General features: G+C 43.9%; 2 protein-coding genes across 2 annotated transcripts; both read right to left on the bottom strand.

Moving 5' to 3' along the window:
• Positions 1 to 1,272: 1,272 nt before the first annotated feature.
• cdk21 (cyclin-dependent kinase 21) lies at positions 1,273 to 4,749 on the bottom strand (the record flags this gene model as incomplete). The annotated part of the gene is made up of 7 exons (XM_084448441.1): positions 1,273 to 1,350; positions 1,939 to 2,074; positions 2,198 to 2,248; positions 3,085 to 3,194; positions 3,858 to 4,025; positions 4,264 to 4,399; positions 4,520 to 4,749. The coding sequence occupies 7 exons, from the start codon at positions 4,747 to 4,749 to the stop codon at positions 1,273 to 1,275; spliced, it is 909 nt and encodes a 302-aa protein (XP_084304567.1).
• A 2,010-nt stretch (positions 4,750 to 6,759) lies between these two features.
• Positions 6,760 to 15,724, bottom strand: retsat.2 (retinol saturase, tandem duplicate 2). The gene is made up of 11 exons (XM_084448744.1): positions 15,541 to 15,724; positions 14,960 to 15,142; positions 14,237 to 14,478; positions 11,363 to 11,564; positions 10,986 to 11,183; positions 10,774 to 10,893; positions 10,411 to 10,549; positions 10,053 to 10,162; positions 9,442 to 9,611; positions 8,814 to 8,973; positions 6,760 to 8,264 (listed from the first exon to the last, which is right to left on the bottom strand). The coding sequence occupies exons 1-11, from the start codon at positions 15,698 to 15,700 to the stop codon at positions 8,116 to 8,118; spliced, it is 1,833 nt and encodes a 610-aa protein (XP_084304870.1). The 5' UTR covers positions 15,701 to 15,724; the 3' UTR covers positions 6,760 to 8,115.
• Positions 15,725 to 16,076: the final 352 nt, after the last annotated feature.

Below are 16,076 nucleotides of genomic sequence, written 5' to 3'. Positions count from 1 at the left end.
TCACGGTACCCCCCACCCCACCCCTCTGTTCACATAGTACGTTCCAGATAAAGTGGGCAAAGACACACTTTGCCATTTCACTTAAATTATCTCGGTACAAGCACCGGACCAGAATACACTAAAGGGGGGACACAGCAGGGGTAGAAATCCTTGTACAAATTAGGCAACGCGTCCAGAAGGGAAGGTGCTAGATGGCTGTCCCACAACGCCAAAGATAAAGCTTTCAAAATAACATCTGCTAGGTCACAGCTCATTCAGTATACTTATGCAATCAAGACTGCTATTTGTACCACTTCAAAGCAGAAGCCAACACAGGTCCCACACCTTGGCCTTGGGTTTTAAGCATGTGGTCAGATCAGGTTCACTAGGTCATGACAGCAGTAGAGCTCCTCCTGCTGTGTGTTCCTGAAACTCAACATCTGAAACTTGTCTCAAAACGAACATCACTGTGGAATTGTTAAAGCAAGCACTGAAAACATATTGTAGGAAAAAGATCTTAATTTAATATAAAAGATAAATAAATAAATAAAAACATAATAATAATTAACCAACCCCCAAAAAAGTAATAATGATTAAAGTGAGGGTGAAATCAAAACAAGCCCAATAACTGTTAACAGGTGCAGCTCAATTAATACGAGAAACAGTAAGGGTAACATTGTTAGTGTTCATGTTTACATTCAATTTCATTAAATTTGCAAAATAAAACAAATAGAAACATATGTTTTTCAAGAACATTTCTTGCACCTCAAAACATGAATTGAAAAAAAAACATTTGTCTTATAAAATTGGTAATAAAAAAAATCCTGGTATGACTGTGGCAATCATCACCAATAATCATTGAGTGAAGTCATACACTGGACACATGAGTAATTAAGGCAGAACAGAAAAAATACCTTATTAACTTTCACATGTCATTGACTTGCAGCATCTTGAGATCTACACTCTGGATCTTATGCATGCGAAGAGGGATCTGGGATCTGTGTTCTGGGGTTAAAACACTATGCGTATCAAACAGATGGAGAAACAATAAGAAAACATCATGTTTAGGAGCACAATCAGCATATTTGGTCCATCCAAATAATGCACTTAAAAACAAACATTAGTGCACCGACACTACTGTAGTGATCTTCTAGTTAACCAAATAGCTGTGATACAAATGACTACAATTTGCTTTTTCACTGTGGACTGTCATACTACTTTCGATCTTTAGTGACCGATGGATGAGCTCGAACAGAAACGTCCTTGTTCCTCCTCTCCCCGTCCGAGACGAGCTTAGGAGCCGGTCAGAAAAGCGTGGGCCAGGGCTTTGGAGGCAGAGATACGACCGGCCGGGTTGAACGTCAGACATTGCTGCAGACAGAGAGAAGAGGCTTTATCGAGACAAAAACGAGAGACGCGTATATCATTTAAACCGGAAATGAAACGCCGGCGTTGTTGCGCGCTGTAATGGAATTAAATCTGATCTAAAGTAAAAAGATTTGCCAAGGTTCGCTCAAAGATGTTTCGTCTGGTTTATTGAGAAAACACACGAGCGCAAGGACTTCAGGATAACGCACGTGAGTGGTATCCAGCAGAAGTGCCGCAGTCTGGTCTTGCGCGGCCTTATATTCAAAGCAATACACAGGTATGACGCTTCCAGGATGTGATTGGCTAACCCATCTGTACACGTCATATTAAATGGCGGACATCATCAACAGTGGTCGAGAATACAGACACGTGACATGAGAAAAGGCGGTAATTCTTGCAGGGACAAAGGGACAAAGGATGGTTATTCTGGAGCAGACAACGTCTAGGTGTGTTGACCGCCTGGAGGTCATCCTGTCATAAATTACACACATTTCACAGCTATGTGAAAGGTTGAGGGAGGTGGTGAGGTGGTGAAACTACAATTTCTATGACAGCGGCAGGAGAGACGATGTTTAGAGTGGGCATGCTCACAAAGAGAAGGTTGCTCTCCTCCGGGCCCAGGTTCGAGAGCGGCTTGGTGAAGGTTCCTCCTGGGGCCCAGCAGTTAGGGGAGTAGGGGATGGGGCTCTCCTTGGGCCAGTGCTCCTCCACGGGCATGCCTATCACCCTGTATGAGGCAGGGCATAACTAAACCTCAGTCAACAACCAAAACCATCAATAAAACTCCTTATTACAGATGTATTACAGTGTTTATTACAGTTTGAGGACTTAGAAGGGGGAAAAAACTCACTCAAAGATTTTCTGGAGCTGCTGAAACTCTGTGTTGCCACTGAACAATGGTCTGTGGAATTCAAGACTGTCAATATCATCATTAAATAAAACGCTGCCACCTTAACACATGACACAGCGTTTCACACACACTGCCACCTTAACACATGATACAACGTTTCACACACACTGCCACCTTAACACATGATACAGTGTTTCACACACACTGCCACCTTAACACATGGTACAGCGTTTCACACTCACTGCTACCTTAACACATGGTACAGCATTTCACACACAATGCTACCTTAACACATGACACAGCGTTTCACACACACTGCCACCTTTACACATGAAACAGCGTTTCACACACACTGCCACCTTAACACATGATACAGCGTTTCACACAGGGGATGTATCAACATCCCAGTGGACGTCTCCGCAGGCAGAGGGCGCCACCTGCTGGTCCGAAACGGGCATGACGCCTTCACTTCCCTTCCCTCCTTCCTCCTCCCGTCCAAAACAACCCGACAGCATCGACAACGGCTCCCCGTTAGGGCTGGGTATCGATTCGAATTTCAAGAATCGATTCGATTCCGATTCACAAGATTATCACGATTCAATTCGATTCGATTCAATATCGATTCGGTTAGTGTTGTTTTTTTGCTGTAACCTTAATTACATGACTGTCAAGTTATGCAACACATCAATACTAGGGCTGGGTATCGATACTGATTTCCAAAAATGAATGAATAAATGAATGAATCATTGAATGAATTAATGAACTATTCATTCCTTCATTTATTCATTAAATAAAAGATTGATTTTGGGATTCATGAATCGATTCTGAATCATTTGATTCAGAATCGATGAATCGATTTTTTTTAAACCCAGCCCTACTCCCTGTACCTCAAGAGGAAGAGCTCAGCGAAGATGCAGCCAGCGCTCCACATGTCCACCGAGGACATGTAGCTACAGTTGAGCAGAACCTCGGGGGCCCGGTACCACAGGGTCACCACCTGGAGGACAAGGAGGGAGGGGGAGGAGAGAGATCAGAATCTGTCAGGGTGCAGTTCCCCCGGCCGGCCACAAGAGGGCCCCAGGGTTCCCGCTGCTTTTTTCGGTTCTCACTTTTATGGGGTTAACTGGTCTGTGCGGGCGCCTATTTAGGAGAAGGGATTGCTGTTTGTGGCGCTCAAACGTCACAGCTTCCCCTGTCCCTGAGCCCCAGGCTTTCCAGCGTATTTGGACTACTGTGCGAGTCGTCTCTCAAACTTTATCGCCTGACTTCGTTACTCCCTACATCCGTTCCCTAGTTTTTGCGTTATCCCTGCCTAATTCTGCGCCAGGGTCCTTCATTCTCAGTCCTGTCACAGTATCAGACGTTTCACTGTTATGATCGGCTCCTCCAAGCCCTTAAACGATGAGTGACTTCAGAAATAATACATTCAGTACCTACAATACTACCCCCTGTAGGCAGGCTTTTGGACAGCCGTGACTGTTGCCTAATGTTGTTTTTCTTTGTATTTTACTGTCTTTTTTGTGTAGTTTTACTCATTGTTTTCTGACCTGTGAAGCACTTTGTGACTCTGTGCTGTGAAAAGTTCTATATAAATAAAGTTTTACTTATTTACTGTAACACCTATGCTCACAACTGGAAAGAGATTCCTAGGTAGACTCACGCCAGGTGTGAGTGCGACACGATAGGTGTAGATGCGAGCCAATCCAAAGTCAGCGATCTTGACCTCTCCGCGGCTGCTGACCAGGATGTTGTCTGGCTTCAGGTCACGGTGCACCAGCATGTTGATGTGCAGGTAGTCCAGCCCCCGCAGTAGCTGCGTCATCACATCCTGTTCAGACAGGAAGTTGACCATGACGTTTCTTTTTTCTTTTTTTTAAAGGACCGACTCTTTGTCTATCCTGAAAACATTTATTATCAAAAAACATGAAATGTAATTGATATGTAATTAACTATAAATGCACACATTTCTTGGTCATTTGTGGGAACTTTTGAGTATGTTGTGTGTGTTCAGATTCAGATTTTGGAAGACTAGATCATTATATTACATGGATAATGGAGAGCTGCACCTTAATTTTGTCCAGACTCAACCCAGTGTTGTTGGGAACAGTGGTGAGGAATGTGGACAAGTCCTGATCGATGTACTCAAACACCAGCGTCAGGTCCATAGTCCGGCCCCTCCGACCAGCTGACACATCCAACAACCTGTCAGCAAGAAGTAGGCCTATTAATCAAGCGCCTATAGCATCGACCTATGCATTCACACATAGGCCTGTATTTGCTGCATGTTTCATCGAATAAAGCTAATTGATCAAACAAACTTACTTTACGATGTTGGGGTGGTCGATTTTACGCAGCAGTGCCACCTCGCGGATCATGAACGCAGGAATCCCGTGACTGTCTGGGTCGTGATCTCCGATGTTCAACTTCTTCACCGCTACAAGTCGCTGTCGGTCTCGCACTTCTCTGGCCTTGTACACTTTCCCATAAGCTCCTTCCCCTATTTCTGCTAGTATTTCGTAGTTCTGGTGATCAAAGCATGTGTTGGCGTCCATGGCTAGCTGTAGCTGACCTATGGCAAAAGGGATATCGAAATTGTGGCCTGATAACTTGGCTAACGGTTCGGGCATGAGACAAGCCCGCAGGAGACAGACTGTTCACACCATCAGAGGTCCAAACCTGGCTAGCTATAACATGTTAGCTAACCAAACCTACATATGAACGTACTGACATTAAGACATAAGTCAAGAACTGGTGAACTAACTATTAGCTACCTATAAACTTGATCGTTGACTGGCAGTAAGGGCCACATTAGTAATTACAACTCGCCTTTAACTCACCTCTAATTTCACAAGACAAGGGAGACAGCTGGCCTGAGCCTTCATGGAGGGGGGGGGGGGTAGCTCGCGAGGGCCAGCGTGGGACTGACGCCCCTCTTTTCACCAACTAGCAAATCACTGTTCCTCTAAAAAAGTTTTTTATTTTATTTTTTATTAACAGGATAATTATATGCAAATATTCAGATAAACAATAAGCACACAGACCACAGTTTAAGAACACAGGTTAAATGGAAGGAGGAACATAGAAGGATATATTAAAGAAAATTACTAAATAACAAAAAACAAAGGAATACACCTACAGTATACACAAATATAGCCTATAGGTATATATATTCAAAGACAATAGTTTTTCAGTGATTGTGCACCTACATTTGGGTCTCTGGTGGTCCTACACAAACTTTGAAATGCAAATATAGCCTACACAAATTAAAAACATTATTCAGTCAGAGGTTCCTGAAAAAAAAATGAAAAAAATGTTTCAATAACTTTTTGTTGTTTAATAAACTGAGTGATTTAATCAGAGAAGTTCAGAAGTGAGATCTTGTGAATAAAAACGTTGCATGTAGGATAACGAAATTCGCCATCATCTGGATTGCATCATTATCATAGCAAATAATATCTGTAAGATTAAAAGAGTAGAGTTAGCAGAACTGAGACTCCAGATCCGTCCACAATTGTTTCTAGAATGTTTACAAAGATATTAATGTCTAGCAATAATACAATTGAAATGTATGACCTAACCTTCATTATGTTCTCAATTTGAGACCTTCAGTAAAACAACTTGCCTCTTGGGAAATGTGTATTCTCCCTCTGTCCAGTGAAAGCGCAGGGTCAGAGGTTATGTCTTCGGTGGCGTATGTTTATTGGATGGTTACGCAAAAACTAGGCTACCAGACCGATTTTCATGACATTCGGCAGAGGGGTGTAGCATGGGCCAACTTAGAACCTGTTAAATTTTGGAGCGGATCTAATTTGCGGGGTGGGTCCAAAAGCCGCCCAAACACGGCCGGTCATTCACCTCCATTCATTTTTGGGTACTTGGGCTCAGGAGCAGAAAATTACCCCCGTTCTTTGTCATTGGGGGAGAATGGAAACATGACATGGGAAGGTCACAGACACAGGGTTTGGACTGGAATGAAGTTCTTCGACCCAACAGATACCAACATGCAGAGCCACAACATGCTTTCATGGGCGGAGGTCTGTGCTCTCTGAGCACCATTTCTAGTTACGTCTGTAGTTGATGTATTATTACACATAAAAATGTATTGCTTTAAAATATCTCCTCTGGGGGCACCCCAGTCGCTCAATGGGTACCATGTAAAGGCTAGTCCTTGCTGCAGTGGCGTGGGTTCGAATCCGGCCAATGGCCTTTGCTGCATGTCTTCCCCTCTCTCCCACCTTTGATGTCTGTACTTGCACTCTCTATCCCATTAAAGCATTAATGCCCTAAAAATATCTTCTTTAAAAAAAATAAAAAAAATAATCCTCTACAACATTGCATGTAAGTGTTGCTCTGCATAATATGCTACCTCATGTTACCTGTAAAAACAATATTATCAACCTCCTTAGTGAAATACAATAAATTCTAATACAAGTTAATGTATTAAGGTTCAAAATGAAACAAATCCATTTTAAAGTGCACAGAAACTTACTGAAAATCTATCGGACTGTTTATAAATTGCAACAGCATGAGAAGACAGAGTCAGAGACATTTCAGGTATTTATCTATCAGTTTAATGACACATGGACAATGACTTAGCAGATTTAACAAGTCTATGAAAGGCCGACTTTTGCCTGAACATAGATAGCCCTGCTAGGAGAGGAAGATCCACATCCCACATGAGATTATTGCATTGTCAGTGCGAAAGGCATACAGGAGGTGAGGTTTGACAAGGAGGGACCAGAGTCAAGACATTCAATTAAATCAACTGACAAAAAACATCTTAGTTGCAGAATATGTGTCCACTAGTCAAGAATCTGTCTCTCTTAACTAATAAATACAAAGTACTGTAGTGAGCAGGGAAGAAGCCAGGACTCAATCCTCCCATATTTGGGGGTTATTGGCCCCACATACGGCACACGACATACAGACTGCTCTGAGGGTAAAGACACACTAGGGAGAGGAGCAGAGACACCAGGAAGAGAGATAGAACAGGAAATACGGGGGCCAGCCCCCCCGCCCCAGCAATTCCACCAATTAGGACCTGTGTCCTTGCCAGGATCACTACAGTACTCAAAAAGAGACACCCTAGCTACTACATACATGTTCACGTCCTCTCTGTACATTATTGGTTCATGGATGAAACCACAGACAGGAATAAAAGGTCACTCTTCTTGGACAGTGGACTCCATTGTAAAAGATGACTAATATGTTAACCAATTTTACAATGTGTTATTGTACAATGTATTATTGTACAGTGTGCATAGAGAGAAATGTAAGCTTTGGCTTTCGGCAATCTTATCAGGCAGTTTCCTTCTGTTGGTAAATGTCTTTTTGCAAACCTGAGTTCACATACATGTGCAACACGACTGAGAAATGTGTTGATTTTGTTACAAAGGGGAACCTATTAAGATCATTACAGCTGCTACAATGACAGTGTTTCATTTGCGAGCGTAACCACTGTGCAGGAACCGTCTTTTTTCATTCAATCTGCAAGTAAACAATGGCTTACATGTGCAAACAATGTACCTGTAATACCACGATAAAGTCCAAAGTCACACTACTGTATGGTGTGATAACTGATGGGTACAGTAGGATAGTGAAGAGTACAATCTCTGATCACCCTCTCTGGAAAAGCTCAAACCACAGACAGTTACAAAAAAAGTTATGCATTGCAATGGTCACACATGGTTTAAATAATTAATATGATCGTAAATAAAATAAAGTAGCTCCCACTATGGCTTTGTAGAGAAAGAAAATAAGTTTTCGGTCACAAGGGGAGAGAGCTGTTCATGTGTTGGTTAGTTAAAATACACCCTGATACACAAAATCACAGTGTCTCCATCCAGAGGTATTTCATCTTGGATCTCGTCAGCCTGGGGTTGAGTCAGCAGTTTCCTTTAGTGACTCAGGTTAACGACTTACTGCTCCTTCTTCTGGTCGCTGATGAATTTGTTCTTCTTGGCCAAGGCGATGGAGTCCAGGTGCAAGTTACGTTTGAGAAGGACAGAGCCGCAGGTGAGAGCTCCGGCCAGCGCCCCAGCAAAGCCGCACACAAACACGTCCTGGCCTGCGAATCAAGTGCATTCGATCAAAACTTGAAACTATAAATTACAGCCATGTTGGGAGTCTAAATAAAATCTTAAAGTCGCACTGAAACGGACGTTTGAGATCATCTAACTTCCGTAGTTTTACGTATTTCCGATTCAAACAAGCTATGAGGGTGGGACATATGTTTAGAGGAATTTGATTGGAACATTGACAAGTGGACGGGTTTTAAGAACTTTAGACAGATTCAATAGAAGGATAGCATTGATTGACGGGTGGATGTCGTGAGATTATTGGCCTAAAATCTAAGGTACCTGTTGTCGTCATTACACGTGACCTACCGTTTTCCAGGAAGTAAGAAATTATATACTTTGATATAAGATTACAATAAAAGTGACCAATTATGTGAACCAAAATGGGACAGAATGCTTTTTTCATTTGAGTGCGACTTTAAGAACAGGTAACTGAGACTTAGTAATTAGTAATTAGTGTTTGAGTATATAACAAAGGTCGGGGTCAGTACATTGCAACAACAGATCCCTGAGCCCTCATCAACGCAGTCGTGACAGACCTGTCAGGTAGAGGTTCTTCAGTGGAGTCTGAGGTCTCACTGTGGCGTTGAGCTCGGCGCTGAAGCGTTCAGTGCCGTGGTCAGCTCCGTAGATCTCCCCTCGCGGTGCTCCGATGTAGTGTGTGTTCGTGATGGGGGTCCCGCAATCGATGTACTCAACCTGCCGGTGGGCGGTGGGAGACACATGAGGGTCAGAGAATGGAGGCGTCAACCCGATTTCATCACAAGTTAAAGGTACCCAACGAAACGTGAATCAAAACAATTCGTTCTTTGTTTATTTTCGAAATTCCTCGATTATATGGTTCCTTGTAGTCTAATAAACATGTTGAATCACTTGAATGTCTTTCCTACCTTGTAATTTCTTCACAAAATGATATTTAGCTAATGTTTTGAAAACAACAAAGATGTGTAAAACGTCACTATTATGTGCTCCGCGTATTGACACAATGACGTAGTACGCGATTTTCGGGGACCACCTTCTCAAATTTGCTCTAGAGCGCATACTAGTGGTCAAAAACTACATTGGGTACCTTGAATCAATTAAAAGGGAAAGATCTACTACATGGCAGTACACTACTGTACCTAAACGTCTGTGATATGCAGGGGGCGAGTCGTTTAGCCTTACTACCTTGTCTCTGTCGATCTTTGGGAAGACCTCCATCACCACTTCCAGGATGGAGTCGATGAAGGCCTGCTTCAGCTCTTTGTAGTCGGCGCCCCTGTTGGTCGCTTTCTCATCCTTCCACTCCTCAAACCACTCGTAGTTGGCGAAGCTCACCAGACTCAGAGTGGACTTGCCTGTGAGCAGCCCAGAGAATAAAAGATAAATGGTAAAATGGTAAATGGACTGCACTTATATAGCGCTTTTCCACCTTAGCGGCACTCAAAGCGCTTTACAATGGCCTCTCACTCACCCATTCACACACACACTCACACACCAATGGCCGTAGCTGCCATGCAAGGTGCTAACCTGCTCATTGGGAGCAATTTTGGGGTTAGGCGTCTTGCTCAAGGACACTTCGACATGTGGACAGTTGGAGCTGGGATTCGAACCGCTGACCCTTCGATCACTGAACGACCCGCTCTACCAACTGAGCTACAGCCGGCCCAATAAAAGTAGTAGATCAACGATGGGTTTGGGTGTTCAAGGAATAAACAGCGGATCAAATGTATGAAGACGCGTGTTGTGCTTCAGCAGAGACAGGACAGGTGACCTTTCCTGCCACGGTGACAGCGTACCAGGTGACCTTTCCTGCCAGGTGGGGTCTTTGGCAGAAGGAGACGCCACAAACAGGAGAGGGACACTTTTAGCCGACTCCTCCCTCTCCCCCTTCAGATAGGTCTCACACCTATGGGGGAGGAAAGGCTTGATGAGGTCATATGGGGGAGAAAAGGCTTGATGAGGTCAAATGATGTTATTGGACGTTAAAAAATTGCGAAAGAAAACGACACTGCATAGCGTATATCAGTTTAACATCAAGCAGAGCAGATATAAGAATACAAACTGCGTTCGAGGTGTGTTTAAGAATTAGAGGAGAATTTTCTAGTTCCAAGAAATTAGTTTCAAGGGCAGGAAAAAAAAAAAGCAATGACGTACAGCTCATCCATATTGTTCTCCGTGAAGATCCAGTAGTTGTCGGATTTCAGGCCCAGTTCCTCCTTGGTTCCGTTCAGACCCAGGAAGATGCTGAGACCTCCTTCGCCATTCTTCATCATGCTGAGCTGCTTCTGGATGCCTGCAAGGAATTACATGACCCATTCAGACAGGTCAGGCCATTAATAAAACAATCATCTCTGACACACGCACGCACATCCATACATCGTCCCTGTCACAGAACCACATCCTTAATTTGCAAGGGGTGAGTTTCCTGAAGGCTTTAAACCAATCATGGACTTGATCAGCTGGTGCAAAGCCTATGAGAGGAACTCACAAATCACAAGATTTCCTATCTTCCCTCACCTGAATTGGCCTGGAGCTCCTTGGGCAGCAGGGTCTGGTAGGTGTTGAAGATCCCAGCGTTGGAGATGACAATAGGGGCCCGGATATGGACTTCCTCCTTCCCTTTCATGACGCTCACACCTGAAACCATAAAACACACAAAACGTTTGTGAAAAATGTCAAAAAATGCTCTGTGATTATCTGTGGGGGAAAAAAAAAAGAGTCAAATTTACCATAAGCTTCCTGGGCGTCGTTAAACAGGATGCGGTTGACGGGGGCGCGGACCAGAACGGCCCCCCCGGCCTTCTCAACGATGGGAATCATGTGGTAAGCGATCTCGCTCGCGCCTCCTTTGGGGTACCAGGCTCCGTTGAGGTAGTGGCAGACGAGCAGGCTGTGCATGGAGAAGCTGGCATCTTTGGGTATGTTGCCTGCAGATACGAAGAACTATGTTCTTAAAAATAACAGACCCCAGAGCAGACCGAGTGACACCTGTATACGACCAGAGGAAAGAGGATTTCTTGGCCTATGCACTTCTATGGAAGATCACTTTATTTTAAGATTGTTGTGGTCGTGTTTGTGGCCCACAGGCACAGCAGCCTGACCCTACCGTATGTGCCGAAGATGTAGCAGAAGACCGCCCTGAGGTCCTTGTTTTCAGTCAGTTCGTTGACCACCTCCGTCAGGCTGCGCGACGCCATTTTGAAGAAGAATGAGAGACGGTTGGCCAGGCCGGTGTACACCAGGAACTTGGCCAGGGGGACAGGAATGAGCTTCAGCAAAGCCAGTAGCCAAACACTGCGCCCTGCTTTCTGTAAACGGAATACACAGGAAGACAGATGATGGGGGTGAAAGACTGACAGACAGACAGACAGACAGACAGACAGACAGACAGACAGACAGACAGACAGACAGACAGACAGACAGACAGACAGGTGCAGAAACGTACGATGTGTCTGATTAATTACTGTTTAAAAGGCACTGGGAGACATTCCACTGCAGTGTTCATACATAACAACCAGTTATAGAGAAATACACTCAGTGGCCACTTAATTTCTTTCCACCTGCTTGTTAATCAGGGGTTAAATTGGGATAGGTTATGTGAGGGGGGCTGTTTTAGCGAGGCTGGCAAGAGTGCGTGCAGTGGTGGTGGCCCTAATACTGCTTCATAAATAGCAAATATCAAGCATTTCATGATCCATATTTGATATGAAATGGCCATTGGACAGCCCATTAGAGGGACTCTGCTCAAAATGAAAGGACTCTTCCAAGACAGAGACAACTGTGTAACCACAGTTTCACTCTAGAAACAGAAAGGGCTTGTGAAGAAATCAACATGATTCCCAGAAAAGAGAAGGAAAAGAAGAAGTCTGTATAGTCCCAGTGTAGAACGACCGGCCCTAACCCCATGTGAGTCACACAGCATGTCTCCAGAGTGGACCATGACTATACAGCACAGTGCCATTTAGGAAGAAAGCTACACCTGTGCATACCAGTCAAATCCTTTCCCCCAAATGCAGGATACCTCATTTCTCCCCTCTCCTCACTTCCTCTCCCCCTTTCCTCTGCTCCCTTTGAATGATGTCAAATCAGCACTTTCCTAGTATTTCCTAATTCCTTAAACACTAAGAAAGGGGAACTGAATGAAATGACAATGAAATGAAATCTGTTTATTAGACACACAGCCATTGACGTTAAACTGTGCTTAGACCAGGTCCAGGTCGGTATACTATTCAGGGCTATACCCCGGTATACCTGCCAGGGACAATTCATTGCACCATTGACTTTTGTAACTTGGCCTGCACCACTGTTATCTACAGACAATATTTTTTTGTTACTCACTGAAGTGAAGACAGTTTTTGAAAGATTAAAGCCTTTTCTCCGAGGTGGCTACGCTTGCAGCCCCCCCCCCCACACACACCTTTTATATAAAAAGCATCTTTTTGCACTTAAATAGCACATATCCACCGCTATCCACTAGCCTGGCTTCGCAACCCTGATCACGTGATCTGTCTCCACGATAAACAGCATGTGAGGTCACGATGGTGAGCATGAAATGGCTGCATTCTTTTAACAATAAAGAGAGATTTTTTTTTTTTAAATGATAACAATGTTGATAGATGTGCCGGGGTTGAGCTCCGGCTAATGACATTTGGGAACCTATGTGCCGGCGCTGAGCCCTGGAATACCCTGGCCCAATTTAACCCCTGTTGTTAATACAAATAGCATGCTCCTCTAAAAAGCAAATCATCAGGCTACAACTCAATATATAAAGAGCATAGACATGGTGAAGAGGTTTAGTTGTTGTTTGACTAAACATTAGAACGGGCAAGACGCGGGATCTAAGTGACCTTGACCGTACCAGACGTGGTGGTTCTAGCATCTCAGAAACCGCTGTGGGGGAAAGGATCTTGTTGATGAGAGAGGTTAGAGGAGAATGACCAGACCTGCTCACGCTAACAGAAAGGCCCAAAATGCTCAGGAAACAGCTGCCTACACCAGTGGTGTGCAGAAAGGCAACGCCACGAAGAATTCAGGCTGTTCTGGATCCCAAAACGGGGTCCTACCCAGTTCTTGATAGGCGTACCTAACAAAGCCACAACTGTGTGTAGATTTAAGCCTTTACTTCTGGACCTGTAATTTTTGTTTATCAGGAACAACAGAGATAAAAGGGCACCTTACAACTCAACCTCACAACCTTGGCGAAGCATTATCTGCATCCAACGTTCACCCTTCCCTCTGGACTATCACCACAACTATTTTGAGGTAGGCTGAGCAGATGTGGAGCCCTGTAGATTACTCTGTCTGAGAGGCCTTATGTAATGGCACGTCCCAGCCCCTCTGAATCAGCACTGACGCTCATATCTCCACAACATTGACCTTTGGCTCCAGAACCCTTGGCCTTCAATGGCATAATGACACAATCGTACCAGACACTGTGTACTGTTGTAAGAGTTCACTACTGAGCTCAGGTAACAGCAGACGACCACTGCAAACTGAAAGAGTATTCAACTTGTAAAGCTCTTAGTCCATTTAATTCTCAAAAAATAATATATGAGCAGCCATGCCTTTCTGTTACACTAGAGCAGTGTTTCCTAAAGTGTAGGGCGCGAGGGTACTGCAGGTGGGGAGTGAAAAGAAAAGAAAAAAAAAGAAAAAAAATTAAGCTAATTTTGATTAATATATTATTTAAATATTTTACTATTTGGGTTTCAGACAAATATTTCACAGTGGACACATTTTTTAATAAAATATAAAACTAAAATTGGATCTTTGTGTCTTGTCATTAGTAGTAAAGGAAATGCCATGTTTGTACAATAGCCTATAATTAATTCTGCCAATCTAGGTGGGGCCTGAAAATATTTCCAATTACCCAAGTGAGGCCTGATTGAAAAGGTTTGGGAACCACTGCACTAAAGGAGTGATTCTGTGCTGACGATGTCTATGTAGTGGTCAGTATGGAGGGCATGTATACACAGCTCACCTTGACCAGTCTGATGTACTCGTCGATGGCCTTCTCCTCTCCCGGGAAGCACTTCTTCAGCTCCTGGGGGAAGCGGTCTCTGCCGCTGTAGATGGGGTAGACGCGCCTGTTGTCGGCCGGGCCCAGCACCACCTGGTCAAAGGGGTTGTCCAGGGGCTCCCACTGCAGCTGCCCATTGGTCATCTGGTCCAGCATGCAGCGGAAGGGCTTGTGCTCCAACAGGTCCCCGATGTAGTGGATACCTGTGTGGGGAAGAGTGTTGGGACAGGGCTGGGTCAGGACTGGACATTAGCTGACCACAGTAACGGTCTGTGTATCGCTGGTTCAGCAACGCAGTACATGCAGTTTTGTCAAGAAGTGGTCAACTGTATCAGAGTCTACATCATCAACAATCTCATATGTACAGGACCTTGTACTTTTCAGTCTATAGTATCTTGTTTATGTATAGTTCCGTCACTTTATATGGATCCATTTTTATTTTTATTTAGTGTATTGTGTGTTGAATTGTTTGTTGTATTAAGCTACTGGCTGCCTAAATTTCCTCCGGGATCATTAAAGATCCATCTATCATCCATCCACCCATCTATCTAAATCAACAAGAATTTACTCATAAAAGGCTCTAGTCAACAGTTAATAGCAGCTATTTCACATCTTTGCCTTTCTCACCCTGTATAGGCAAGATTTAAATAATAATAATAATAATAGCCTAATAAAAAGTCTTACCAACGTCAAATTCAAAGCCTTTCTCTGTGAAGGTATGGCAGCATCCACCAGCTCGGTCATGTTGCTCCAGAACCAGGACCCTCTTCCCGACCTTGGCCAGCAGCACGGCCACCCCGAGCCCACCAATGCCACTGCCGATGACGATGGCATCCAGGTTCTCAGGTACTTTGCTGGCCAAGAAACCTGAGAAAGAGTCAAGGAACAAACTTTATTTATTTAGAAAAACTACAGATTTACTGGCCAATTCACATTTTGTTGTTGAAGCTGTTATTGTTATTGGACATAAACTAGCCTACACTATTTTACAGGAGGTAATTCATTAGTAGGCTACAGTAGAATATTGACTGCTTGATATCAATATAACATAACATCGACTGCTTGAATGTTACATAACATTTCACCGCGTGGAGGCAAGAATGAGACATGTAAAAACTGCCGTTAGACCGGTTCTTGCACCAACCCAAAGAATATTTGTGCGATGGGTCAAGCTGCCTCTACACGACTTCCCTGTTGACCATAACGGAACAAAAAATGTCTGCTCACTCAATACGTACATTTATGTAAGCTAATGGGTAACTCACCTTGCTTTAAAACTTTATTTTTTTCCTTCTTGTCAGTGACCAGTGGTTTCAGCGGCTCACGAGAATCGATATCAAAAGGATTCGGTCCTGGAGAACTAAATACATATTTTAATAGGAATGCTATAAAGGCCGCACAAATAATTGCTATAGTGATCCACATTGTCACAATGTGTCCGTTTGTGTTCACCCACTGTGACAAACGGTAACACACTTCCGTGCCAAGGGCTGACCAAGTTCAATTGCGCTGTAACTCCACCCATGCTCCACAGACAGCAAATCAAGCCAATTGTAATACTGGGTTGCTCTCATGTCAGACGACTTCGTCCAATCAACGCCGGGATTACTAGAATAGAGGGTTATTTGTTGGTTTGCAAGAAGGGGGGTACCCACCCACTGTCATACTTCCACAATAGGATCTGCATGACCGATTGCATGTATTCTCCCACGCTTCTCTGTATTATGGGCACTTTACTTAGAAAATGAACCTATTGGCCATTAGACAGAACCAACAACCTGAACCAAGGGCCGCAAAGTGG

The sequence above is a fragment of the Borostomias antarcticus genome (assembly GCF_949987555.1).
Source record: "Borostomias antarcticus genome assembly, chromosome: 14".
NCBI lineage: Eukaryota > Metazoa > Chordata > Actinopteri > Stomiiformes > Stomiidae > Borostomias > Borostomias antarcticus.
Note: the sequence above shows the minus strand (reverse complement) of the source record. Positions and strands in the feature narration are given on the sequence as shown.

Excerpts from the sequence above, each read along its gene's own strand:
- retsat.2 (XM_084448744.1), bottom strand. The coding sequence starts at position 15,700 with ATGTGGATCACTATAGCAATTATTTGTGCGGCCTTTATAGCATTCCTA. Across the intron at positions 10,894-10,985 it reads CGACGCCCAGGAAGCTTATG|GTGTGAGCGTCATGAAAGGG; the intron begins GTAAATTTGACT and ends TTATGGTTTCAG. Across the intron at positions 8,265-8,813 it reads GAAGAACCTCTACCTGACAG|GCCAGGACGTGTTTGTGTGC; the intron begins GTCTGTCACGAC and ends CTTGATTCGCAG.